The 27,050-nt window shown below is 47.1% G+C and overlaps 1 protein-coding gene across 5 annotated transcripts in view; it reads left to right on the top strand.

Annotated features, from left to right (window-relative positions):
- LOC118365752 (ankyrin repeat and fibronectin type-III domain-containing protein 1) overlaps positions 1-13,534 on the top strand; it is a 287,901-nt gene extending 274,367 nt beyond the window's left edge. For all 5 annotated transcript variants that reach the window (XM_052488465.1, XM_052488464.1, XM_052488459.1 and 2 more), the window contains 11 exons: positions 1,392-1,491; positions 4,193-4,325; positions 4,589-4,708; positions 5,176-5,391; positions 9,123-9,289; positions 9,421-9,571; positions 9,679-9,847; positions 10,161-10,327; positions 10,573-10,780; positions 11,356-12,032; positions 12,251-13,534. In XM_052488465.1, coding sequence (XP_052344425.1) covers positions 1,392-1,491; positions 4,193-4,325; positions 4,589-4,708; positions 5,176-5,391; positions 9,123-9,289; positions 9,421-9,571; positions 9,679-9,847; positions 10,161-10,327; positions 10,573-10,780; positions 11,356-12,032; positions 12,251-12,565 — 2,423 coding nt within the window. In that variant the 3' untranslated portion in view covers positions 12,566-13,534. The remainder of the gene's footprint in view (positions 1-1,391; positions 1,492-4,192; positions 4,326-4,588; positions 4,709-5,175; positions 5,392-9,122; positions 9,290-9,420; positions 9,572-9,678; positions 9,848-10,160; positions 10,328-10,572; positions 10,781-11,355; positions 12,033-12,250) is intronic.
- The last annotated feature ends 13,516 nt before the right edge of the window (positions 13,535-27,050 follow it).

Genomic DNA, 27,050 nt, shown 5'->3' with positions numbered 1-27,050 from the left:
GATAACATAGAAGATTTCCTCTGGTGGTTGTGAATCCAGTTTCACAACAAAACAGTCAGTCAGTCAGTCAGTCAGTCAGCTCAGTCCTATATTGAAATGGTAGGATATATAGTATATGCATATACTGTATAGTAAACTATTACTATGTATAAACGTATATACCTACTGTATATACATAGCATAATGACGTAACATGTCACATATAGTAATCAGGGGAGTAGCAGTGTATACTATGCCTACTATATATACATATAGCATAATGATATAATGTATGTAGCATGTCATGTATAGTCATCAGTAATAATCTATATAATAGTCAGCATTCAGTCCCTTGGCCAGGCTTTTCCAGTTCACGCACGGTAGCCGAGGTCGTCTGTCCCAGGTCATGTTTGTTGTTCTTGTAGAGACGGAGCCTTGACTCTAGTTTGAGGGCTATAAATTAACACTGACTGGCTGCAGCCTGGTCCCCCTACAGGCCTCCAGGACCCCTGTCTGCCCCCCCCAAACTGCCCACCCGCACCCCCCTTCTCCAAACACTATTAATTAAACTGTGAAAGGGGCCTTGACTAACACAGGCACCCCAGCGGACGGCTATACCTGTCTGTCTTACTCAGTGTCAGGGCGGTAAGAGGGCTGTTGGAGAGGGGGGCTCTGGTAGGGGGGGGGGGGTGAACTGCAGCTCGTTTTCTTGTTATTCCACCACGACTCGTCTCATGAAAATAAAATGTGTTCATTTCTCCTGAATAGGGGATTTATTGACTTAAGTGGCCTGAGCCGGAGTGAGATTGCCTCGGGGCTTCTGTGTAGGGAGGGGGACCCCGCAGGTTCTAATGAATTGTAAAGCACATTATCTCACTTGCACCCCCCCCAGGCCCACTAAAAATAAACATGTCCCCTCAGAGAGAACTGACCTCCCTGTCAGTGAAAGACGAAGGGTTACCCCCTACACCTCCTTCTCCTGTAAGCCCCTGCCCCACCCTCCGTCCCCCCAGTACATCTTTTTAGGTCTCTATATCTATATACGGCAGGCTCTGACACCTCCTGTCTGTCCAGGTAAACACACACACACGCACGCACACACACACACACACACACACAGCCCCCTTTGTGACTGCACTTAGAATGGCTGGTTTCCTCTGGCCCTATAGTCTGCTTCAGCGTGTGTGTGAATGTGTCAACTGACCTAACCTGAATAGAACACATGAAATGACCAACACATTCCACTACACTACTGTGCATACACACATACACTTAAGCTGTGGGACACAGGATGCAGTATCCATTCCTAACAGTGATGCACCGAAGACAATTCTTACTGTGAATTCTTACTGAGTCTTTGGCTTGGTACAGTAGTTCTATTAATCACTGTCTTGACCCTCTCATCCTTTCAGAGCAGTGCAAAGCCCCTCCACATGTGAGGAAACATTCCGTATCCAAAAGCCTGCGCCACCTCTTCCAGCCTACCAGCAAATTTGTCAAAAGCTTGAAACGGTATTTAAGCATTTTATACCTTCTTATATCTCCTGCCTTCCATCTTCACTTTCATGAGATTATTTATTTTCACACCTACAGTACCAGTCAACAGTTTGGATACACCTACTCATTTAAAGGTGTTTTTTTATTTGTACTATTTTTTATTGTAGAATAATAGTGAAGACATCAAAACTATGAAATAACACATGGAATCATGTAGTAACCAAAACAGTTTTTAACAAATAAAATCTGTTTTATTTTTGAGATTTTTCAAAGTAGCCACCCTTTGCCTTGATGACAGCTTTGAACACTCTTGGCATTCTCTCAACCAGCTTCATGAGGTAGTCACCTGGAATGCATTTCAATTAACAGGTGTGCCTTGTTAAAAGTTCATTTGTGGATTTTTTCCCCTTCTTAATGCATTTGAGCCAAGCAATTGTGTTGTGACAAGGTAGGTGTCACGTTCTGACCTTAGTTCTTTTGTTGTTTCTTTGTTTTAGTATGGTCAGGGCGTGAGTTGGGTGGGTTTGTCTATGTTCTGTTTTCTGTTGAGTGTTTGTATCTGCACCAGACAGAACTGTTTCGGTTTCGTTCATTCACTTTGTTGTTTTTGTTCAGTGTTCTATTACTTTAATAAAAAATATGGACACTTACCACGCTGCGCATTGGTCTTCACCTTCTTCCACCGCCAACGGCCGTTACAGAATCACCCACCAACCAAGGACCAAGCAGCGTGGTATCAGGTAGCAGCAGAAATCTCTGGACTCATGGACATGGGAGGAGATTCTGGAAGGAGAAGGACCTTGTGCACAGGCTGGGTTGAATATCACCACCCCAAGGCAGAGCTGGAGGCAGCGAAAGCTGAGCGGCGGTGGTATGAGGAGGCAGCACGGTAGCGTGGCGGGACGAGAGGCAGCCCAAAACTGTCTTGGGGGGAGGGGGGGCCACACGTGGAGTGTGGCTAAGTCAGGTAGGAGACCTGAGCCAACTCCCCGTGCTTACCGTGGAGAGAGGTGGATTGGGCAGGCACCGTGTTATGCCGAGAGGCGCACGGTGTCAGTTTGGGAAAACTCTTGGCAGCAAGAGCCTCTCGGTGGATGCTCCCTTGTACCCAAGTGGCGTCGGGAGCAACTGCTTGCACGCTCATTACCACTCCGCTATGTCTCCCTGTCATGGCTTTTGCGCCATCAGTACGGATACCAACACATCTTGACCACCCAATGTCCATTTGATGTCACAAAGCTGTCCAGTTCTTTAAAAATGTCCTCTCCTGTTGTCCAGGTTTCCAGTGGTTTGCAGAAGAGGATGTCTTTCTTAATTGACCCCCCATAAATGCAACGGGCATATACCAGGAGCTATGCCAGGCCCGCCCCGTCTGTTGACTAATCCAGCTGTAACAGACATATACCAGGAGCTGTGCCAGGCCCGCCCCGTCTGTTGACTAATCCAGCTGTAACAGACATATACCAGGAGCTATGCCAGGCCCACCCCGTCTGTTGACTAATCCAGCTGTAACAGACATATACCAGGAGCTATGCCAGGCCCACCCCGTCTGTTGACTAATCCAGCTGTAACGTATATAATTCACTGGCTTGTATGTGCACCAGTAATTGTTTCAACACATCTCCTGCCATGTCACTGATGAAGGCATTGTCTGTTGATCTTTTTAGGCCAGGGGGACTAATCCAGCTGTTTACCAGGAGCCCAGCATTGTCCAGACAAAACTCAGGCCCGCCCCGTCCAAATCTATAGAATTCACTGGCTTGTATGTGCAGCAGTAATTGAAAATGATGAAAATGGGGGACTGTTTGAAAATAAAAAACTGTTTGAAAATCACATTTTGATTTACCGTATCCCTGACAGCATTTCGCGTACCCCTGGGGGGAATACCAGCTTTACGACATTAATGTCAGTCAATGCAGAACATTCCAAGAACTTTGAAAGTTTCTTCAAGTGCAATCGCAAAAACCATCAAGCGCTATGATGAAACTGGCTCTCATGAGGACCGCCACAGGAAAGGAAGACCCAGAGTTACCTCTGCTGCAGAGGATACGTTCATTAGTTACCAGCCTCAGAAATTGCAGCCCAAATAAATGCTAAACGGAGTTCAAGTAACAGACACATCTCAACATCAACTGTTCAGAGGAGACTGTGTGAATCAGGCCTTCATGGTCAAATTGTACAATCACACCATCTCAACACAATTGAGATGGTTTGGGATGAGTTGGACAGCAGAGTGAAGGAAAAGCAGTCAACAAGTGCTCAGCATATGTGGGAACTCCTTCAAGACTGTTGGAAAAGCATTCCAGGTGAAGCTGGTTAAGAGAATGACAAGTGTGTGCAAAGCTGTCATCAAGGCAAAGAGTCGCTACTTTGAACAATCTCAAATCTAAAATATATTTAGATTTGTTTGGTTACTTTTTTGGTTACTACAGGATTCCATATGTGTTATTTCATTATGTTGATGTCTTCAGTATTATTCTACAATGTATGAGATAGTAAAAATAAAGAAAAACCCTTGAATGAGTAGGTATGTCCAAACTTTTGACTGGTATAAATGCTACGAATGCCACAAAATATAATCTCAAATGTCATTCTACCTATAGGCTATTGTGAGAATTAATAGTTGAAGGAGACCTTCATTGTGCTGTTGAGAATTAGTGACTTTGGAGAATTGATCAAAACTAACTGACTCTGATTTGTCTTTATTGTCCTCCAGAGGTCTCTACTTGACGTCTATATTCTACCGAGATGACAACGTACTTGTGACGCCTGAGGACCAGATCCCCATCGTAGAGATAGATGACTCCTACTCCAGCTCACTGATGCAGGACTTCCTATGGTTCACTAAGGTAATGTACGGACTAGTTCCATACCTAACCATTCGCATTTGACAGTTTCCACTGGTATTTACCTGGTAGAAACTTAGGTGGTAACAGTTGGTACATTCGGGGACTTACAGTACTTCAAAGAATTCTACAAAATTGCTAGCATGCTAACAACGTGGTACTCAGAGTTGCTTGCTTCAATGAGTCCTAAAGAAATAAACAAGAATTGATTATTACTGTGTAGTTGCCATTTGATCCTAAATGCTTGTGCGTTTCTCCATCCCCAGGTGTCCTACCTATGGGAGGAGATTCCGTGGCTGCAGCAGTGTCTCAGCCCCTCCCAGTCTTCCTGCTCCTGCACCCTCCAGACACGCCTCAAGATGCTGCAGGCCGTATCCCAACTACAGGTACGTCCTTACCCATCAATACTGTTGTAAACATGACATAACACCTTAATACATAACACTATAAATGGGCGGGAGATATCCTAACGGTTAAGAGCGTTAAGACAGTAACCGAAAGGTCACCGGTTCGAATCGCCGAGCCGACAAGGTAAAAAAAAATCTGCCGATGTTCCATTGAGCAAGGCACTTAACCCTAATTGCTCCTGTAAGTCGCTCTGGATAAAAGCGTCTGCTAAATGACTAAAACTGTAAATGTTAGTAACACACTTATAACCACTCGTGGTCATTTATCACTAGTTACCACTGATAACATTGTCAAAACCATATCATCTTGATTAAAAAAACTCCTCTCCAAAACCATGACATATTGATCAAATATTGGTCAGAACCATCAAATGTTAGCTGAAACCATCAGATTCTGGTCAAAACCATGTGTCTTTGACAAGGTATTTTTGGGGCTGTTTTTGCAGGGAATGCTGGGAACTCAGGACCTGGGTCAGGTTTACTTTGAGCCAATCAAAGACAAGCATGGCAACGCTCTGCTGGTGTTGCTGAAGGACATGAACGTGTGTCCCAGTCTGGACGGGGTGAAGTGGACACATCTGTGTAAGCTTCAGCTTCAACGCAAGTCCATCTCGTCCCCCGAGGAGCCCACGGCCCTGGACACGCTGCTCATCACCCTCCACGTATGTCCCAACCCACTACCACCTCTGGTGTTTAGAGCTAAGCAATGTAACGTTAGTGACACCGAGACCCTTTTCCTTAAACATTACAGAATCCCCAGAGAATAAGGTGAAGTCATTTGAAATAGCTCATTGGATTGCGTTTGAATCTGAGGAAAATTACGTAAGCTTTAGGTATTCATTTGAACAGCCTACAATTGAGCATGTTCAAAAGAAGCTAAGGCTGCATTCATACCAAACCAAAACCACAATGTAGATGAAACAGTTCCTTATATTTACCCTTCACCACATTGTACGTGTTTATTTTAATTGTACACACGGCAATCCGCTGCCTGTCATGCCAATGTGCATGTCTAAGTAGTCTATTAAGCTAGTCCAGTTGACTCACAGTCACGGCAGACATTCAGTCACAGCAAACATCAGGTCCAGTTGACTCACAGTCACGGCAGACATTCAGTCACAGCAAACATCAGGTCCAGTTGACTCACAGTCACGGCAGACATTCAGTCACAGCAAACATCAGGTCCAGTTGACTCACAGTCACGGCAGACATTCAGTCACAGCAAACATCAGGTCCAGTTGACTCACAGTCACGGCAGACATTCAGTCACAGCAAACATCAGGTCCAGTTGACTCACAGTCACGGCAGACATTCAGTCACAGCAAACATCAGGTCCAGTTGACTCACAGTCACGGCAGACATTCAGTCACAGCAAACATCAGGTCCAGTTGACTCACAGTCACGGCAGACATTCAGTCACAGCAAACATCAGGTCCAGTTGACTCACAGTCACGGCAGACATTCAGTCACAGCAAACATCAGGTCCAGTTGACTCACAGTCACGGCAGACATTCAGTCACAGCAAACATCAGGTCCAGTTGACTCACAGTCACGGCAGACATTCAGTCACAGCAAACATCAGGTCCAGTTGACTCACAGTCACGGCAGACATTCAGTCACAGCAAACATCAGGTCCAGTTGACTCACAGTCACGGGAGACATTCAGTCACAGCAAACATCAGGTCCAGTTGACTCACAGTCACGGCAGACATTCAGTCACAGCAAACATCAGGTCCAGTTGACTCACAGTCACGGCAGACATTCAGTCACAGCAAACATCAGGTCCAGTTGACTCACAGTCACGGCAGACATTCAGTCACAGCAAACATCAGGTCCAGTTGACTCACAGTCACGGCAGACATTCAGTCACAGCAAACATCAGGTCCAGTGGATCCATGCCAGCAAAACAGCTCCTGTAATCTCCTGTATGCTCAAATTCCCTGAAACACCATTCCTTTAAATAAGAGTCTTTCAGACATACGGCGCAATTTTAAAGTATTCAGACCCCTTGACTTTCTCACACATTTTGTTATGTTACAGCCTTATTCTAAAATGGATTCAATTAAACATTTTCCTCGTCGATTTACACACAATACTCCCTAATGACAAAGTGAAACAGGTTTTTAGAGACTTTTGTAAATTTATTACAAATAAAAAACAGAAATGCCTTATTTATATAAGTATTCAGACCCTTTACTATGAGTCTCGAAAATTGAGCTTACTGTAGGTACATCCTGTTTCCTTTGATCATCCTTGAAATGTTTCTACAACTTGATTGGAGTCCACCTGTGGTAAATTCAATTTGATTGGACATGATTTGGAAAGGCACACACCTGTCTACATAGGGCCCAACAGTCGACTGTGAGTGTCAGAGCAAAAACCAAGCCATGAGATCAAAGGAATTGTCCATAGAGCGCAGAGACAGGATTGTGTCGAGGCACTGATCTGGGGAAGGGTACCAAAGAATGTCTGCAGCATTGAAGGTCCCCAAGAACACAGTGGCCTCCATCATCATCATATGGAAGAAATTTGGAACCACCAAGACACTTCCTGGAGCTGCCCGCCCGGCCAAATTGATTCTTAGGGGGAGAAGGCCCTTGGTCAGGGAGGTGACCAAGAACCCATTGGTCACTCTGATAGAGCTCCAGAGTTCCTCTGTAAGAGATGGGAGAACCTTCCAGAAGAACAACCATCTCTGCAGAAATCCACCAATCAGGCCTTTATGGTAGAGTGGCCAGACAAAAGCCACTCCTCAGTTTGCCAAAAGGCAACTAAAGGACTCTCAGACCATGTGAAACAAGATTCTCTGGTCTGATAAAACCAAGATTGAACTCTTTGGCCTGAATGCCAAGCATCACATATGGAGGAAACCTGGCACCATCCCTGCGGGTCAGCATCACGCTGTGGGGATGTTTTTCAGTGGCAGGGACTGGGAGACTAGTCAGGATCGAGGAAAAATGAACGGACCACGGAGAGAGTACAGAGAGATCCTTAATATAATAATAATAATATATGCCATTTAGCAGACGCTTTTATCCAAAGCGACTTACAGTCATGTGTGCATACATTCTACGTATGGGTGATCCCGGGAATCGAACCCACTACCCTGGCGTTACAAGCGCCATGCTCTACCAACTGAGCTACAGAAGGACGAAAACCTGCTCCAGAGCGCTCAGGACCTCAGTCTGTGATGAAACTTTACCTTCCAATAGGACAATGAGACTAAGCACACAGCCAGGACAACAGAGAAGTGGCTTTGGGACAAGTCTGTTCCACCCAGAGCCCAGACTTGAACACTATCAAACATATCTGGAGAGACCTGAAAATAGCTAAATAGCTCTGCGGCGATGCTCCCCATCCAACCTGACAGAGCTTGAGAGGATCTTCAAAGAAGAATGGGAGAAACTCCCCAAATAAAGGTGTGCCAAACTTGTAGTGTCATACCCAAGAAGACTCAAAGCTGTAATTGCTGCCAAAGGTGATTCAACAAAGTACTGAGTAAAGGGTCTGAATACTTATGTAAATGTTGTATTTCAGTTTTTTCTATTTAATACATTTGAAAACATTAAAAAAGTGCTTTGTCATTATGGGGTATAGTGTGTAGATTGATGAGGAAAAAATACAATTTAATCCATTTTAGTATAAGGCTGTAACGTAACAAGATGTGGAAAAAAGGCAAGGGGTCTGAATACCTTCCGAATGCACTGTACTTTACAAACGTACATTTTCATTAAGTAGTTCTCAGACTCTGTTGTAGACTTACCAATTTCAAATCAATAGGTTTACCAAACAATTATCAATGAAGAGCAGTTGGCTTTAGTAATAGTCAAATGTATTTGAACAAATGTGAAGACAATCATATAAAAGTGATGTGATCATTGCATTGTGAAAAGCAATTACTTTATACGAACACGTATTGCAATCTGAAACATGAATTTCTAGATGAAACTGATGAACACGTTTAGTGAAAAAGTGACTGTATGATTTTGGGTGTTGTACTTAGTCAACTGAAATTGTGCTTTAAGAGTTTTGAAGCAACTGCCATTTTAAGGATCTGTTTTGAATTTTGTACTAAGCATTGTGAAAATGTACCACACACTTGTGAAAATGCACCAAAGCGATAGAAAGAAACTGTAAATATGGCTTATGATGCCAAATATGAACAAATGATATGATTGAAAACATATGAAATGCATTGTACGGTTATTATTTCACATTAACCAACAAAAAAATACAAAAGACCACAGACTGGTGCAAGCTGATCCTCAAAGCCCTCAAAGCAACAACATCATCGAAATAAATGACATAAAAATAAACTATTTCAAAGGCCATCCCAGACGTCAACAACGGCTGTCTCATGCCTTCCCCGTCTGGTTCCCATCGTCTATTTCAGGAGAAGCTGGCGTACCATAGACGGAGCAGGAAGCTCCTCTCCCCAGGCCTGTACCTGGGCTACCTGAAGCTGTGTAGCTCTGTGGACCAGATCAGAGCCCTGGTGCCTCAGAAGCTACCCAACGTCCTCTGTCATGCTAAGATACGAGACAACTGTAATGTGTCTAGGTGAAGTACCTGGATACCAGCCACCGGGGTTTATCAGGGAATTCATTGATTTCATGTTATGGTGTTCTTATTGAAATACTAGCCATTGTCTGTAATATATTTGTAACTGTGTGTGTGTGTGTGTGTATCAGGGAGGAGTGGCAGTGGCTGCAGGCCCTCAGTTCTCTGGAGGAGTCTCTGGAGATGGACCAGGATGTGCAGAGCGCTCCACACCGCCTCCTACAGGACCTACGCAGCGCTGCCAAGGACCTCATGGCCCACATGAACATCCCTGTCAGCCAGGTCAGCACTCATCCATCCATCCATCCACTCATCCTTCCATCCATTACTATCCTTTACATGGCATCAATGTCATAGTTGTGACTCAGTATGCTGTTACGCTGTCCCAGGTGCAGGACTTCCGTATCTATTCCCAGGAGGTGTTGGAATTTGGGGACACGGTGTCCTTCCTGCTACTGCTGCCCCCCTCAGACGACGTGTGTACGGCCCCCGGCCAGAACAACCCCTATTCCCCCCGATCAGGCTTCCTCACCCTGCCTCTGCAGATCTTTGAGCTGGGTCAGTACTGCTCTGTCTAGTAGGATTTCCTTATGTCTTCCAGTTACTGTTATTTAATAATAATATATGCCATTTATCAGACGCTTTTATCCAAAGCGACTTACAGTCATGTGTGCATACATTCTACGTATGGGTGGACCCGGGGATCGAACCCACTACCCTGGCGTTACAAGCGCCATGCTCTACCAACTGAGCTACAGAAGGACCATTTATGCAACTATAGTCATTCAGTTGACCTCCTTGATTGGCCTATTGTGACTTATTTTTATTTTTTTAAAGTCTGTCCTGTGCCCTTTTCTATCCCCCTCTACAGTTCACTTTGATGCCTACTGCCCCAGCTTCATAGGGCAGTACTGCCGTGTGTCTGCCCTGCTGGAGCTGGAGTCGCTCATGTCCCAGCAGACCCTGAGGGAGGCCTTCTCTGAGACGGAGCTCCACGCTGCCAAGCAGAAACACCAGCAGGTCCAGGAGCACATGCAGGTAGGTTGGAGTCCTAGCTGAGCTTCCCGTAACCTAGATATCCTGATCTGTATGTAGTCTCCAATTGCTCCATAATAATGGAAACTACAGTCATATCAGAGCTAAGCAAGCATCACGCAAGGAGCTAAAAGACCACCTGGAGCTCATTTGTAGCACATGGCGTTTCAAAGAGCACAAAAAAAGTAAACAATATTGCATTTGAAAGAGCACTAAAAGTTAACAATGTATTTTTCCCCCTATTACAGCAAATGGAGGAGGTGTGGCGGGAGGCGCGGTGGATCATGGACGCCCTGCAGTATGCCCGCTACAAGCAGCCCACCGGGGCCATTTCCCTGGGCTGGATCATCCACTTCTCCAGGGACGCAGTGTCCGACACGCCCCGCTCCACCTCCTCCCAGCCAGACTACCTTCCCTCACCCATGCCCTCCCCCGAACCCAGCCGTAAGCACTCTGGTAAGACCCCGAGAACCTATCTTATAGGGCAAGGGGAGATAGGGCAAGGGGCTTTTCCTCCTGGTCACACAGCCTTGTGGTGTACGGTCCATTTTACTAGAAAATAAATCATTGTTTCTGTATGTGTGGCTTATACAAAGGTGAATGGTTGTGTGTGTTTTACCCACAGGGGAATGATTGTGTGTGTTTTACCCACATGGGAATGATTGTGTTTACCCACAGGGGAATGGTTGTGTGTGTTTTACCCACAGGGGAATGATTGTGTGTGTTTTACCCGCAGGGGAATGATTGTGTGTGTTTTACCCACAGGGGAATGATTGTGTGTGTTTTACCTGCAGGGGAATGATTGTGTGTGTTTTACCCACAGGGGAATGATTGTGTGTGTTTTACCCACAGGGGAATGATTGTGTGTGTTTTACCCACAGGGGAATGATTGTGTGTGTTTTACCCACAGGGGAATGATTGTGTGTGTTTTACCCACAGGGGAATGATTGTGTGTGTTTTACCCACAGGGGAATGATTGTGTGCGGTTGACCTAAAGATGAATAATTGTGTTTTTTGTTTCTCCCCCACAGTAGACTTCCACGGTCTCTCAGATGAAGAGGGTTCCTCTGAGGTCTTCCTCACCACCGACAGCGACTACGACTCTAGCCGTGCCCAGAGCCCCCGCGAGTTGGACCTTCTGCCGCCCTCGCCCCTCTCCTCCTCCGGCGGCGGTGTGGGAGGAGGGGTTGGAGGGGGTTCAGGGACAGGAGCACTGAGAGACTCCACCCCAGACGTGCTCCAGGCCTCGGAGCCCCAGACAGGCCCTACCGGCGAACAACGGCTGAGCGGAGGGGGACCCGGTGGGGAGAGGCGGAGGGGAAGGGGGGGTCCCATGGAGCTCTTCGACAGCGACTTCATCCTACCCAGCAGGCAGATCGAACTGCTGAGGATCACGGAGAAGAGGCAGGCCTTCTGTGTGAGAACCAGTAGTCTTGAATTCCCCTCTGGTGGTCATACTGCACACTCACCCTCACCATCCTCCTCCCCCCACCGCCGCTGGCACCGACCCTCCTCTGTGGACCGCTGCTGCCCTGCTGAGCGATGCCTGCCGCACCCCCTGCCCCCCGTCCGCACCCTGTCAGAGGACAGCGGCACCCAGAGGCTCTCAGGTTCCCCCTCGCCCGGTGCCCACAGGAAAGGCTGGCACGCCACACTCCGGGTGTACCCGCAGTACCGAACCGGGCTACCCAAGGAAACCAGTGTCAAGGTATGTGGAACTTGGCTTGAGGATGTCTGGGTTTAATAAATTGTTGTTCATGTTTGGGTAACTCTTTCATTTGGGTATCCAATTATAAAACTGTCATAACTCAGGTGTATCATTGAAACCCCTTTTGACCAATCACATTCTGCTTAATCTGCCTCTGTTCCTCTTTCTCTTCCACTCTCTATCCCTCCCCTCCCCTCATCTCTCCCCCTCCCTCCCAGCTGCGGGTGACCCCAGGCACGTCGGCCAGGGAGATGGTCCAGCTGGTGGTGCAGGAGATGAACGCGGTGTCGCGCCGGCTCCTCAGCGGTAGCAGTAGTAATGGAGGGGGAGTGGAGGGGGAGAAGTGTCTGTACAGCCCTGAGCAGCTGGAGCACTTTGGACTGGTGCTGGTGGTGGACGGCAGGGAGAAGTGGCTCCAGGATGACTTCTGTCCCCTGGAGCTGCAGAACCCCTGGCTCCGGGGCAAGCTGTGTGTCCGCATCAAGGCGTACTCGCCCCTGGCACTGCAGTACAGCAGGGCGACTACTGTTTGAAACTAAGGGGTGGTGAAAGATTCAGGGGGAGGGGGACTTTAGGTCTGGACTACAAGATGGAGGTTCCTCCTTTGGAAATGTTGGAACATGAACTTTTAACATTTTACATGGGCCAAATCCGAGGCAGCCTCCCTGGGATGAACTTCCACTGGAATTTTCTCAAATGTTCTCCCTCTCTTTCTCTCTCGTTCAAACTTTTTTCCTCTTCGGTTGTTTTTACCGTCCAGCCACTGTAGCTACAGAGCACAGTCGGGGGTTTTCTGTTTGTTTGTTTGTTGTTAACTGAAATGCTGCTGTGAGACTCTGTTTCCCATAAAGTCTCTTCCCACCCCATGTAAACTACACTTTCTTCCTCAATACTCACCTGGACATCAAATGTACAAAAGGAAATGGAAAGCTGTTGTTATTGTGTTATTTGCATCACCAAACGTCAAAGCCCAAAAAAGGGATGTGACGTGAGGAAGATGAATGAATGCTACCGCGCTTTGGCATGGGGCGTGATTGACTGCAACACATTTTGGCGCCTGCGTTGCCAGAACGCCACGGTATCGTCATCTGCAGCCACATGCGGGTGGACAAGCCTTTTCCTATGAACTTTTCCTGTGAGCCCTCTCTCTCTCTCTCTCTCTCTCTCTCTCTCTCTCTCTCTCTCTCTCTCTCTCTCTCTCTCTCTCTCTCTCTCTCTCTCTCTCTCTCTCTCTCTCTCTCTCTCTCTCTCATTCCAAGAGGCTGTTGGCTGCAACCCTGCAGCCGGCCTTCCCGACGTTCCCAGGATGTGGGCCCTGGACTCTTCCCAGAGGGCCCAGAGCGAGGGAAGGGGGCTGGCGTCTCCCAGCTCGGGACAGAATCTGGAATCTGCCCTGCGGTTTGACCTCTAAGTTTGTCACTCTGTCAGACTCGCCTCCCCTGACCACTGTTGTAACTTTGGGAAGGAAAGAGCCAGGAGTACAGAGGATTACACACAAGAGGGAGGGAGGGAGGGAGGGAGGGAGGGAGGGAGGGAGGGAGGGAGGGAGGGAGGGAGGGAGGGAGGGAGGGAGGGAGGGAGGGAGAGAGAGAGAGAGAGAGAGAGAGGGAGGGAGGGAGGGAGGGAGGGAGGGAGGGAGGGAGGGAGGGAGGGAGGGAGGGAGGGAGGGAGGGAGGGAGAGAGAGGGAGAGAGAGAGAGAGAGAGGGAGGGAGGGAGGGAGGGAGGGAGGGAGGGAGGGAGGGAGGGAGGGGGAGGGAGGCTGCAATGTCTTTGGGATTCTGGCACTTACTTTCTGGTGTTTCTTTTTCGTCGAGTGCAGGAGAAAATACTTTGTACATGGTGACTCCCGCCAATCTGTGGTGAAGTCATAAAACAAACCATCATCTCATCCAACTTAGCCATCGAAAAGGCGTAGAACGCAGATTTGGATTTTTGAAAAACAAAACCCAAACAAGAACAAAGAAAGAGAAGCAATACTTCACTTCCACATGTTTTTTTCTCGTTTGTTTCTTTGTGATTCGAGACGATTGTCTCGACCTTCCAGAATTCGTCAAAAGTCTGGGCCATGCTAGCCATGTGCTAACCGATCGCCAGTGTAGTGTTATCCAGGCCGCTGGTACTCCAGTCCGACCATTAAGAGGTGTTTGTCTCCTCATTGGTGGTCTGTTCGTCTGTACAGTGCTGTAAGTACTCCAATGGAAATAGGATTGGCCAAGTTGCTCTTCAACATGACGCTAGAGGCTCCTTCCGCTCACAGTAACTGCAGGCTTTGGTTTTAGTCTAGCACTCGTCTTCATGTTCATCAGGTAGAAAGGCAAAACCTTCAATGCACTCCTTCTTTGGACTTAAATAGCATTTTTAAAAGGTTGAAACAGAAGGCGTTTCAACCACGTATGAAAGACCCTGGTTGAATATGATGTCTGAAATGAAAGCCTGCACTTACTGTAACATTGTGGGTCCAGAAAAGTTGAATCGTGTTCTTGAACCTTCTACCCTGTTCTCGTCTTTCCTAGACGTGGTTGTGTTCCCCCTGAGCCTGAAATATGTGTGTGCAGAGTTTAGTTTCCTTTATCCACCCCAAAAACGTGTGTTTACATATAACTACGACAACAACAAAAAGTCTTAAAAGAGCAACTGATGTGAAGTTGTAATTGAAAAGTATTGGTTTTACTGATGGTTTGACCTCTTCTGTTTGCGCTTAGATGTATCGTTAAAGACGTCTTTTTTTTTTTACAAGGGCAAACTGCAAAAAACAACAACAACAACAACAACATACAGTAAAACTGGACTGAATGTATCTACTGTTAGACGACGGGCTGCTGGGTCTGTCAAGAGTATGGAAGTCAATTCTGAAGGGGGGAGGGGCAGAGGGTAAAGGAGGTTTGTGTCTCCCTTACCAGCCAAAGGAGAAGAAAAGCTCCATCTTGGACCCTTGGCAGATCCACTGAGCATAGTCATGAAGTCATTTTTTTTAAATCTATTTTTATTGAACAATAAATTAATATTATCAAATAAAACTGTTGTTTTGAGGGTTTCTTTTTTTTAAAAACCGATCACAGGTGTCACACCCTGACCATAGTTTGCTTTGTATGTTTCTATGTTTTGGTTGGTCAGGGTGTGATCTGAGTGGGCATTCCTATGTTGGATGTCTTGTTTGTCTATTTCTATGTCTGGCCTGATATGGTTCTCAATCAGAGGCAGGTGTTCGTCATTGTCTCTGATTGGGAACCATGGGTGATTGTTCCTGTCTCTGTGTTTTAGGTTTTCGCACGTTTGTTGTTTTGTTAGTTTATTCGCGTACAGTTCCTTCATTAAAGAACATGAATAACCACCACGCTGCATTTTGGTCCGCCTCCCTTCACCACAGGAAAACCCTTACAGAATCACCCACCACAACAGGACCAAGCGGCGTGGTAACGGGCAACAGCAGGAGAGGCAGCAATGTCTGGACTATACTACTTGGGAGGAAATAGACAGGTGGGCGGTCGACCCAGGAGTGCCGGAGCCCGCCTGGGATTCGTTGGAGCAGTGCGAGGAGGGTTATAGAAGAATGGAGTTGGAGAAGCAAGCACGGCGGTGCGGTAGGAAGCCCGAGAGTCAGCCCCAAAAATGTCTTGGGGGGGTGGCACACAGGAAGTGTGGCGAAGCCAGGTAGGAGATCTGCGCCAACTTCCTGTGCTTACCGGGGGGCTAGAGAGACTGGACAGGCACCGTGTTATGCTGTGAAGCGCACAGTGTCCCCAGTGCGGGTGCATAGCCCGGTGCGGTACATTCCAGCTCCGCGTATCGGCCGGGCTAGAGTGGGCATCGAGCCAAGTGCCATGAAGCCGGCTCTACGCAGCTGGTCTCCAGTGCGTCTCCTTGGGCCGGTTTACATGGCATGAGCCTTGCGCACGGTGTCCCCGGTTCGCCTGCATAGCCCAGTGCGGGCTATTCCACCTCGCCGCACTGGCAGGGCGACCGGGACCATTCAACCGGGTAAGGTTGGGCAGGCTCGGTGCTCAAGAGCTCCAGTGCACCTGCACGGTCCGGTTTATCCGTCACCACCTCCACGCACCAGCCCTCCGGTGGCAGCCCCCCGCACCAGGCTGTCTCTCCGGCTCATCCTCACTGGTGCTCCCGCCTGTCCAGCGCTGCCAGAGCCTTCCTCCTCTCCAGCGCTGCCGGAGTGTCCCGCCTCTCCGGCGCTGCCAGAGCCTTCCTCCTCTCCTGCACTGCCGGAGTCTCCCGCCTGTCCAGAGCTGCCGGAGCCCCTCTGCCCAGAGCTGCCGGAGCCCCTCTGCCCAGAGCTGCCGGAGCCCCTCTGCCCAGAGCTGCCGGAGCCCCTCTGCCCAGAGCTGCCGGAGCCCCTCTGCCCAGAGCTGCCGGAGCCCCTCTGCCCAGAGCTGCCGGAGCCCCTCTGCCCAGAGGCGCCGGAGCCCATCTGCCCAGAGGCGCCGGAGCCCCTCTGCCCAGAGGCGCCGGAGCCCCTCTGCCCAGAGGCGCCAGAGCCCCTCAGCCCAGAGGCGCCAGAGCCCCTCAGCCCAGAGGCGCCAGAGCCCCTCAGCCCAGAGGCGCCAGAGCCCCTCAGCCCAGAGGCGCCAGAGCCCCTCAGCCCAGAGCAGCTGCCCCTCTGTCCCGAGCAGCTGCCCCTCTGTCCCGAGCAGCTGCCCCTCTGTCCCGAGCAGCTGCCCCTCTGTCCCGAGCAGCTGCCCCTCTGTCCCGAGCAGCTGCCCCTCTGTCCCGAGCAGCTGCCCCTCTGTCCCGAGCAGCTGCCCCTCTGTCCCGAGCAGCTGCCCCTCAGTCCAGTGTCATTAAGTAGGGTCGCCGTGGCTAGGAGGCCACGGAAGCGGACAAGGTGGGGGACTAAGACTACGGTGAAGTGGGGGCCACGTCCAGCACCAGAGCCGCCACCGCGGACAGATGCCCACCCAGACCCTCCCCAATAGGTTCAGGTTTTGCGGCCGGAGTCCGCACCTTGGGGGGGGGGGGTAGGTACTGTCACACCCTGACCATAGTTTGCTTTGTATGTTTCTATGTTTTGGTTGGTCAGGGTGTGATCTGAGTGGGCTTTCTATGTTGGATGTCTTGTTTGTCTATTTCTATGTCTGGCCTGATATGGTTCTCAATCAGAGGCAGGTGTTAGTCATTGTCTCTGATTGGGAACCATATTTAGGTCGCCTGGGTTTCACTGTGTGTTTGTGGGTGATTGTTCCTGTCTCTGTGTTTTGCACCAGATACGACTGTTTTAGGTTTTCGCACGTTTGTTGTTTTGTTAGTTTATTCGTGTACAGTTTCTTCATTAAAGAACATGAATAACCACCACGCTGTATTTTGGTCCGCCTCTCTTTCACCAGAAGAAAATCGTTACAGCAGGATTGCAGGAAGTAGACATGGTTGCACGTTTCACCCGCTCAAAGTTCGGAGAGGCTTTTTAAATGTGATGTCTGTCCTTTTTAACACAATCCTGTCTTCAAGATGAACCCTTTTTGAGGTTTTCGAGATATCGCAGCGTTTCGGTGGTGTTCTCCAAGAAATCCAACCGTATTTCCGACGAGTCATGTTGGAGGTTTGAAGGGCATCCTGTATTAATTAAGGCATCCACTCGCATACCAGCTCCAACTAGGAAAGAGAATCCGTGAGGAAATCTAATTTCAGTTACAAAACGGGTGCCCTGCCAAACGCCAGCGGGGCATATGAAATTAAACTGGAGCGGTCTTGTGGCGTGATATGAAGAAGACTGAGTGACACATATAACTCAATTGGTCCTACATATGCTATATAGCAATGACCTCATCTGTATGAGCCGGCCAACCGATGAAAAGGGAATGGTAGGCAGCTGCACTGGCATTTTGATCTTGAAACTGTCATAGTGCAAAGCTCTGTAAGCTTTTGACTTCAAGGCTGACAGGTATGATGCATTACGATGCGGCTAAAATGCATTGTACGGAATGTCAGACGGTGTCATCGTGATGTCATAATGAGTTATTGCCGGTGCCTTTGAGCCTGTGGAACATATTACGACGATATGAGTTGGTCTATCTTCGTGATCAAATATCAAGAGGAATTCATAGGTAACGCCTGTATTTCATTTGAAAGTCAGTATCCTGGTAACTCGACTGTATGATTTCTGTATGGCTGCATGTTTTGGCCACGTCCCCCTCATGTACACACACACACACACACACACACACACACACACACACACACACACACACACACACACACACACACACACACACACACACACACACACACACACACACACACACACTAAAGTGATAATACATAGATGTGCAAATGCACATGCATACAAAGACACAGATTCACACCTTCATGCCTTTACGCACACCCACATACACACAGCATGACACACTTAAAACACACACACACACACACACAAGCACTCTGCACTTTTAGGAGAAGTCCTTTACTGTTTATTGACAGTAACTTAAGAATTGTCCTGGAATTCTGACACCTTCTAATTTTAAACCTGAAGAGCCCGGGAAGACCCATGCTAATTTTAGGCCCTGGCATATCTGGACATACTTTAAAGAAAACATTCCGAAAAGTCCATGAATAGTGTCGATTCACACTCATAAAAGAAAATGAAGGGGATTCACTTGATCATTTTCTTTCGTCAGGACTTCCTGGAGCTGAGACGCAAGTCCTGATGCTGGGCCATTCTAGCCTGTGTGTGTGGGTGTAAGCATGAGTGCGTTCGTGTCCCGATCAAGGTCTCTGTCCTTAGTGAAGGGGCGGTACCCCCTGCCTTATAGTCCCCTCCCCTTCAGTCTTGGACTTGACCCCCCTCTAAGGTAAGGATAGCAGCCCCAGGGTGTAGTGATCAGATGACCTTATAAATGACTCTTCACGCACACACACACTACTTTGGAATATAAAACAAATCCATCCTTCTGTAACTCAAGTGTTTTCTATTAAAGGAAACTCAGAATACAGGACATACGTGGTGTCATATATTATATCATGTGTAACACGTCAAATTTGTTTTGACAGGAGGTCTGTTGTGCCGGTGACAGACCAGAATCCCTCTTTCCTCTCCTGCCATTCCATTCCTTCATTCTGTGATCACCTGTTCCCCCTCCAGTTCCATCCCATACATCCACACACACACACGCACAACACCGCTAGTATTAGCAGCAGCAGCAGTGCGGTGCGGTGGAAAAACTGGGCTGCAGTGCTTAGATTACTGCAACACTCAGCTCTCTTTCCCCAGGGCCAATAAACCTTTAAAGCACCTATAAAACACTTGGCAAAGGGCTTTTTGAAGTTTTTATGAAGATCTGCTTTATTGTTCCCCAGAGATGAGCCCCGCACCACTGGCGCCTCGGAGCTTTCTGGAAGTGCCAGTGAATTCAGAGGAAGGGAGGGATCGAGGGAGAGAGGGAGGAAAGCAGGGAGACCCATAGAGGAGAGGGTGTGTGTGTGTGTGTGTGTGTGTGTGTGTGTGTGTGTGTGTGTGTGTGTGTGTGTGTGTGTGTGTGTGTGTGTGTGTGTGTGTGTGTGTGTGTGTGTGTGGACCAAAGCATCAAACTTGGCCTTCATTAGCCAATACAGAGTGCCGGGAGAATCTCCCGGCACTAATTTAATTGGCTTTAATCGGCTTAATCTACTAAACAATCATCTCCCACCGCACCTTCCCCCTAACCCTCCCCTGTACGCTAGAACACCACAGTCACAGAGCCACATCTCACAGTCGTATGAATTTGAAAAATGTAATGGTGACAAATACATTACTCGGTAGGTCACTCTCATAGAATTCTATGGTCACTCCCACTGTGCACAATAGCCTGGGAACGAGGTTAGATTCATAGCAAAAGTTGTTACTATTGACATGATATTATATAGGAGTAGTGACCCTAGTAGTGGTCATAATAGTAAGGTTAGGTGCTTTTGTGTGTAGAAATGGCATTACCCTAGGAGCAGAATGTCAATGTAAAATAGTAAACAACACCATGTTCAAAATGTTGTGTGTGTGTGCGCGCTTGCGTGTGTGTGTGTCTGTGTGTGTCGACTCTGTGTTGACTGGGGCCAGTAGCGGCAAAGAGTCAGTGCTTGTTTTTGAAGTAGGGGCTCTGTTGTTCACATGGAGCTCAATGAATGGAGCCGGACCCCCCTCAATCTGTCTGATCCATCGGCACCGGCCTTCGCTCCCAAATCCCGGCTCCGCCGCCACCGCCACTCCTCAAAGTAACAGTTGGCAAACGGACGCACATTAAACAGCCTCTCCAACCGGCCAGCGGCCTTCTCACATCCAGCACTTGTTGTTGGGAAAGACGAGAGGCTGAGAAAGAGCGAGAGAGAGCGAGAGAGAGAGAGAGAGAGAGAGAGAGAGAGAGAGAGAGAGAGAGAGAGAGAGAGAGAGAGAGAGAGAGAGAGAGAGAGAGAGAGAGAGAGAGAGAGAGAGAGAGAGAGAGAGAGAGAGAGAGAGAGAGAGAGAGAGAGAGAGAGAGAGAGAGAGAGAGAGAGAGAGAGAGAGAGAGAGAGAGAGAGAGAGAGAGAGAGAGAGAGAGAGAGAGAGAGAGAGAGAGAGAGAGAGAGAGAGAGAGAGAGAGAGAGAGAGAGAGAGAGAATGAACACAGCCCAATTCCAATTGCAAAAACTTTTTACAACACACACACTCTTTCTTTCTCACACACACAGCTAATAAACGGAGCAGGAACAGTCACGATTCACTGGCCGTGACATTAGGCATTGCTGGTGACTTTGACCGTGTATTTGACCTGAACAGGACCTGTCTGATTTTGATGGTTTTACCAAAAGTGAGGGATAGGCCTCATTGAGACAGTTTCCATTTTCTATGTATTAGTTCTAGCGTTATTCTACCAGGTCCCATTGAGGTCAAAATACATTTAAGGGATTCCTGAATGCTATTGAGTATATAGCTGAAATGTTTTGCCCAAAAGAATAAAGATGAGTTTAAGCATTTTTTGTGTGGCGTTAGTTTTGGAAGGAATACACTTTGTATAAGCTCGTTCAACTGTGACTATTTGTTAGATAAAAGTTTGGGTTTTTTTGGACACTGAGCGAATGATCAGTGTCACCGAGTTGTCATCAGTGGCTGTGTTTCGAACAGTTCGGGAACTGTTGTTCATCACATCAGTGGCAGCTTTCATGTTCTAAATCCTCCTGTCTTGAGGCGAGAAAGGAAACAGCAGTTTTGCTCCAAACTGATCTTTGTGTGCATGCCAAGATGCCTGCCAATTGGTTGGATAGGAACCGTCGTCAGCGACAACAACAACAGCAACAATTTAGGAAAGGGCTGTGTTTTTCTCGTTCTACTTGTTTTGCTTTGGTTGTTGTGTCGTCGTCTCAAAAACAACTTTGAAAGCAATTCCATTTTTGTCTTTCTCTCAGACACTGAGGATCAGATCATGTTAGCCTCTAACATCAAAGGCTCCAGAAAATGTACTTGATTGCAGATTAGGAGTTTGTGTGTAGGGGGGTGTTGGCAGTGTTTGTGTGCTGGAAGTTCTAAGATGTTGTGCACCCCTCCTTGACATAGAAGGAAGGTTATGGCTGGAGAGAAATAAATAGACAGCTGGAGAGAGATGGATAGAGCAAGATAAAAAAACAGTAAGAGTGTGTAGTGAGGTTTATAGACGGATGCATGGAGGAAAAGAGAGGGAATGTTACTAGGAGGGGTATGAGGGGTGTATACTCTATGTGAGTACTTTGGGAAAATGAGGAAATTCAGAAAAATAGAGAGAGAGAGAGAGAGAGAGAGAGAGAGAGAGAGAGAGAGAGAGAGAGAGAGAGAGAGAGAAATATATATTACCAGATAAGACCAAAAGTGAGAGGAGAAGTTGGCGTTAGGAGGCCAGAGGACGAGCCAGAGCAGCTGAAAAGGGCTGGTGTGTTGCAGTCAGGCAGCAGTGTTGCTGTGTGACTGATTTGGGGGTTTACTGGTGTCCCCTCCCTGCCTATCTCCTTAAGCCCCCCTCCCCCAACCCCCTTTGTTAAGGGGATGATGTCATGGCTTATGAAAAACATGGGGGTCGAGGACGGGGCCGAGAGGGGATTCCTCTGGTTCCTTTTTAAGTTTAGCAGGGGAAAAGTTGTTTCCCTGACCAGTGGAGACAAGCAGAGGGACAGGGGGCTCAGTGCAGGACCCCTACAGGAGCAGTCACATTAGGCCAAGCCATCAAAGCCTGCCGCGCACCATAGACACACGCATAAGCGCAGAGACGCACATTCACTCAAACGACAATGTTCAACACTTAACTAAAATAAACTCATACGGAGATCTAGCGCAAAATAGCATGAGTCACATACAGGTAACTGCCAAAATAAAGGAAACGCCAACATAAAGTGTTTTAATAGCGTGTTGGTCCAACACGAGCCGCCAGAACAACTTCAATGCACCTTGCCATAGATTCTACAAGTGTCGGGAAATCTATTGGAGGGATGCGACACCATTCTTCCATGGAAAATGTCATAATTTGGTGTTTCGTCGATAGTGGTGGAAAAAACAGTCTCAGGCGCCGCTCCAGAATCTCCCATATGTGTTCAGTTGGGTTGAGCTGGTGACTGAGACGGCCATGGCATATGGTTTAATGCTCATGAAACCATTCAGTGACCACTCGTATCCTGTTGATTGGGCATTGTCACCCAATGGAGGCATATCCATGGTAGCCAAAATAATGGCTAAAATAACAACCTGCCCAGCATTTTTATACATGATCCTAAGCATTACGGGATGTTAATTGCTTAATTAACTCTGGAGCCACGCCTGTGTGGGGAAGCATCTGCTTTCAATATACTTTGTATCCCTCATTTACGCAAGTGTTTCCATTATTTTGGCAGTTACTTGTATATAGACATACACACATTCACTTACGCACTCAGGGAAAAAAACACACACACACACACACTTCAATCGTGCCCCCCTGGCCCTTTGATTGTATAAAGCATGTGATCGCTATGACAGATACACAAAATTACCACTCTTACCCTGAGATACACTGTCATTCATACACACACACACACACACATACCGGCAGATTCACTCATCCCACCCACCCACCCATTCACACACACACACACACACACACACACACACACACACACACACACACACACACACACACACACACACACACACACACACACACACACACACACACTTCAATCGTGCCCCCCTGGCCCTGTTATTGTTTTCAAAATATGATTGCTTTGACGCATAGAGTAATGATCTGAGAGGAGCTGGCGCGAGTGGCTGGCCCCTCTATTGTTCTAAGTCAGTGTGGTGCTGTGTCCATATCTATAGAAACCAAGCCAGACTGGGAAGGCATGCTTTCATCTCAGAAATCGGCTCACACTGGGTCACACACACACACAGAGTCGCGGGCACACACACACAGTCACTCTCTCATTTGAACAGATGAGAGTATGTCTACCTGCACAAACACAGCTTTACACGTACTTATTTGGCCTCATACATTCCATGCAAACATCTTTCAAGATTTGTCTTTTAAAGAGCTCATTTCAATATCACCAATGGCTGCCAATTCTTCAACTGAATGATACAGTTAACCAAAGGGAAACCCACAAGAATTGAGACCTCACAGAAACCTGTGTTAAATCGCTTTGTAATTTAATCTGTAAAATGTTACTTTGCCCGTTTCTTGAAAGACACTTGGCTAAATAGGCTGTAGTCTCTGTGTGTGTGTGTGTGTGTGTGTGTGTGTGTGTGTGTGTGTGTGTGTGTGTGTGTGTGTGTGTGTGTGTGTGTGTGTGTGTGTGTGTGTGTGTGTGTGTGTGTGTGTGTGTGTGTGTGTGTGTGTGTGTGTGCATCTGCAGAAAGAATCACAGACAGTCACAGGAGCAGTATTTTGTCACTCACCCGTCAGCTCAACTGAAAGAATTACCATGTGTGTATGTGTTGAGCAGCCTTCCGAAAGGCTGCCCTTGTTTGGCCACTCAAAATATTTGCCCAGGATTAAGTGGGGGACCTCGCGTCTTGGTCACAGGCAGACTAACTAGAGGCCAAACTGGTCCCAGAGGACAACACAGGATCACAATGTTAAGCGTAAATATTCACAGTGTCTCGAGACATTCCTATCTGGATATCACACACACACACACACACACACACACACACACACACACACACACACACACACACATACACACACACACCTGGTCCATGTATCAGACCAGACTTTATCTCCCTTTTCAACAGATACTGCAGATCCATCCATGACCCTCAGGATTAGTGTCAGACCCCACTGCTTAGGATGCTGCGTGTGTGTGTGTGTGTGTGTGTGTGTGTGTGTGTGTGTGTGTGTGTGTGTGTGTGTGTGTGTGTGTGTGTGTGTGTGTGTGTGTGTGTGTGTGTGTGTGTGTGTGTGTGTGTGTGTGTGTGTGTGTGTGTGCGCATGTGTGCGTGCGTGTGCGCCGCGTGTGTGTGTGTGTTGCAGGGAGGAGGGTTATAGGGGCCACAGGGGGCTGGCCCCAGCATGGAGACAGAGTGGATAGCAGAGACAGACAGGCGAGGTAAACAGGCTCTGGAGCCAGGAGAAGATGAGAGGATCATGGATAAATGCACTCCCATCACACACACACACACACACAGAGAGAGAGTAACAGTAATGTGACTCAATGACTTACTCCAGTCTCCAGTAAGTGACAGTTTACGCTCACCAGAAGGTATAGTATGCTCATCAATGTGTTGAACACAGAGGTCACTATTATTTAAGTCACAAGCAAGTCTCAAGTCACAAGGTCCGAGTCTCAAGTAGAACGGGTCTAGTCTCGAGACAAATCCAAGTCGTGCATTCTAAGGGCAAGTCGGGTCACAAGTTTTTCAAGTTTAGTCTCAAATCGAGACCTTGGAACTATAGGCTTCTAGCTGACTTTTTTGTCAAAAATGACTTAGTCACATATAATAGATCTTTAGATGGTACTTCATATGTCCGTGAAGCTAGATTTTTGAAAAAGTAAATACGTTTTTTTATTTTTTATTTGAAAAACGTACAAAATTCTAATTGCATAAATCTATTTGAACATGGCACTATAAGGTTCTATGTGCTATCCAATCACAAGCCTGAACAAATACAGACGGACCAACTAGGACATGTCTTTGCCATCCTCCTCTAAGTATGGTCTAGGCTAGTCTAGCAAGCAGTAAAGGCACGCAAGCAGAACTGTCACACCCTGGCCTTAGAGAGGCCTTTTTAGGGTGGGCATTCTATGTTATTTTTTCTAGGTTTTTGTATTTCTTTGTTTTTGGCCAGGTATGGTTCTCAATCAGGGACAGCTGTCTGTCATTGTCTCTGATTGAGAACCATACTTAGGTAGCTCTTGCCCACATCGGTTTTGTGGGTAGTTTTCTGTTTCGTATCTGTACCAGACCGAACTGTTTCGGTTATTCTTTTTGTCATTTTCGTATTTAGTGTTCAGTTGCTAATAAATTCATTATGAACATGTACCGCGCTGCACCTTGGTCCTCACCTTATTCTCTTGAATGCCGTGACAAGAACAACAACAGTCAGAAATCTCAAAGTAAACATCACATCGTTGTTCAGTGATGACAGTCATTCGTCTGATGATCGTAATACATTTCTTAATGTATTTGATGGTGTTCGGACTCTGTTTTGGGAAAATAGTGTTATTCTGTCATTTATGTATTCAAATTGTCTTCTTAAAAACGGAACATGCCTAGTTTCAGATAGAAATAGCTGAACCCAGATTGACATCTCAGAGGCTTAAGGTTCTATGTGCTATTGCACACCCCTAAAAAACAAATGTACAAATGTCTTAGGATTTTGACACTGTAATTTAGGTACCTTTAAGGTGAGAGCCTTAATGGGTAATGAAAAAAGAATCCACTACAAAACAGTTCTGAGACCTGGGAGGTGAAAACTGATGTTCAATATCTCAGAAGTATGCATCCTGTGGATATAACCTTATAGTCCCAAAGTCATGAAATCTTTGTCTATATATTGAGGCTACGAGACAGCCCTTTTCATAATTTTGTTTACAACACATTTTGATTATGTACTAATTAATTCTACAGCAAATCATCAATCTGTTCACTAGCTCAGTTGTGCACGTGCGCACGGGTGATGCATTTTCTAAAACGCAAGATAGACAAATAAACTGCGTTTTACAGCTGCGTTTTGAACTGAAAGTCATTCACATTAGCAGTCGAAATCAACTAGTGACATCATGTCACATGTTCACTTCTCTGGAGTCCAGAGCAAGCAGGATCACAAGGCAAGCCTGTATGCAGTGGGGGTTGCAGAGTCGGATAGACAGCATGATCTGTCTGTAGCCTTTAGGCATATAGCCAGTACCACTGAGGTATATAATTATAACCCACCCAAACTATAGGCCTATCTGAAATATGAAAATGATCAATGAAATCACCAGGTAGCCTATTGTTCTGGCAAATATGTGTCCGTAGCAAGTTGCAAAACGGAATTTTATATTGATAACATTAACATACGTAGGACACTCTGTTTATGCCAGGCAAAAAGAGGAGAAACTTAAACAAGTGCTTTCAGGGCTGCGTTTCAAACTCAAAGTAGACAACCCTCGGTCCTAAACCCTCAGCCCTTGAAGGACGTTTTACATCGCCACATCCAAGTGTACCTTAAATGTCCCTTGCCCAAGCGAGGGAGAGTGATGATCGGAGAGGCAACGTCCTTGGTGGAAATCTGGAAGTTGAGCTTAAAAGCAACAAAACCTAAAACTATTCATGTACATAGTAAGCTAACGTATCTAGCTAGCACATTCAGTCAGGTGGCTAGCTATATTTTTTTTAGCAAGCTAGCTTCCCACTTTTTTCTGGCGTGCCGAAAATGCAGCCTTGTTGATTCAATTTGACACTTCGCAGCCACCAGAGTTTGACATGTGACTACAGTTTGTACTGAATTATGGGTCATATCAACCCCGCAAGTGACCAAAGTTGTTCACTCGCTCCCTCGAACTAAATCGAGGGCCGAGGGGGCAACGTAAGTGAATTGGACCTCCGCTTAAGATGGCAATCAAACTGCATTCGGTTTCGACGG

Source organism: Oncorhynchus keta, chromosome 3, assembly GCF_023373465.1.
Source record: "Oncorhynchus keta strain PuntledgeMale-10-30-2019 chromosome 3, Oket_V2, whole genome shotgun sequence".
NCBI lineage: Eukaryota > Metazoa > Chordata > Actinopteri > Salmoniformes > Salmonidae > Oncorhynchus > Oncorhynchus keta.
Note: the sequence above shows the minus strand (reverse complement) of the source record. Positions and strands in the feature narration are given on the sequence as shown.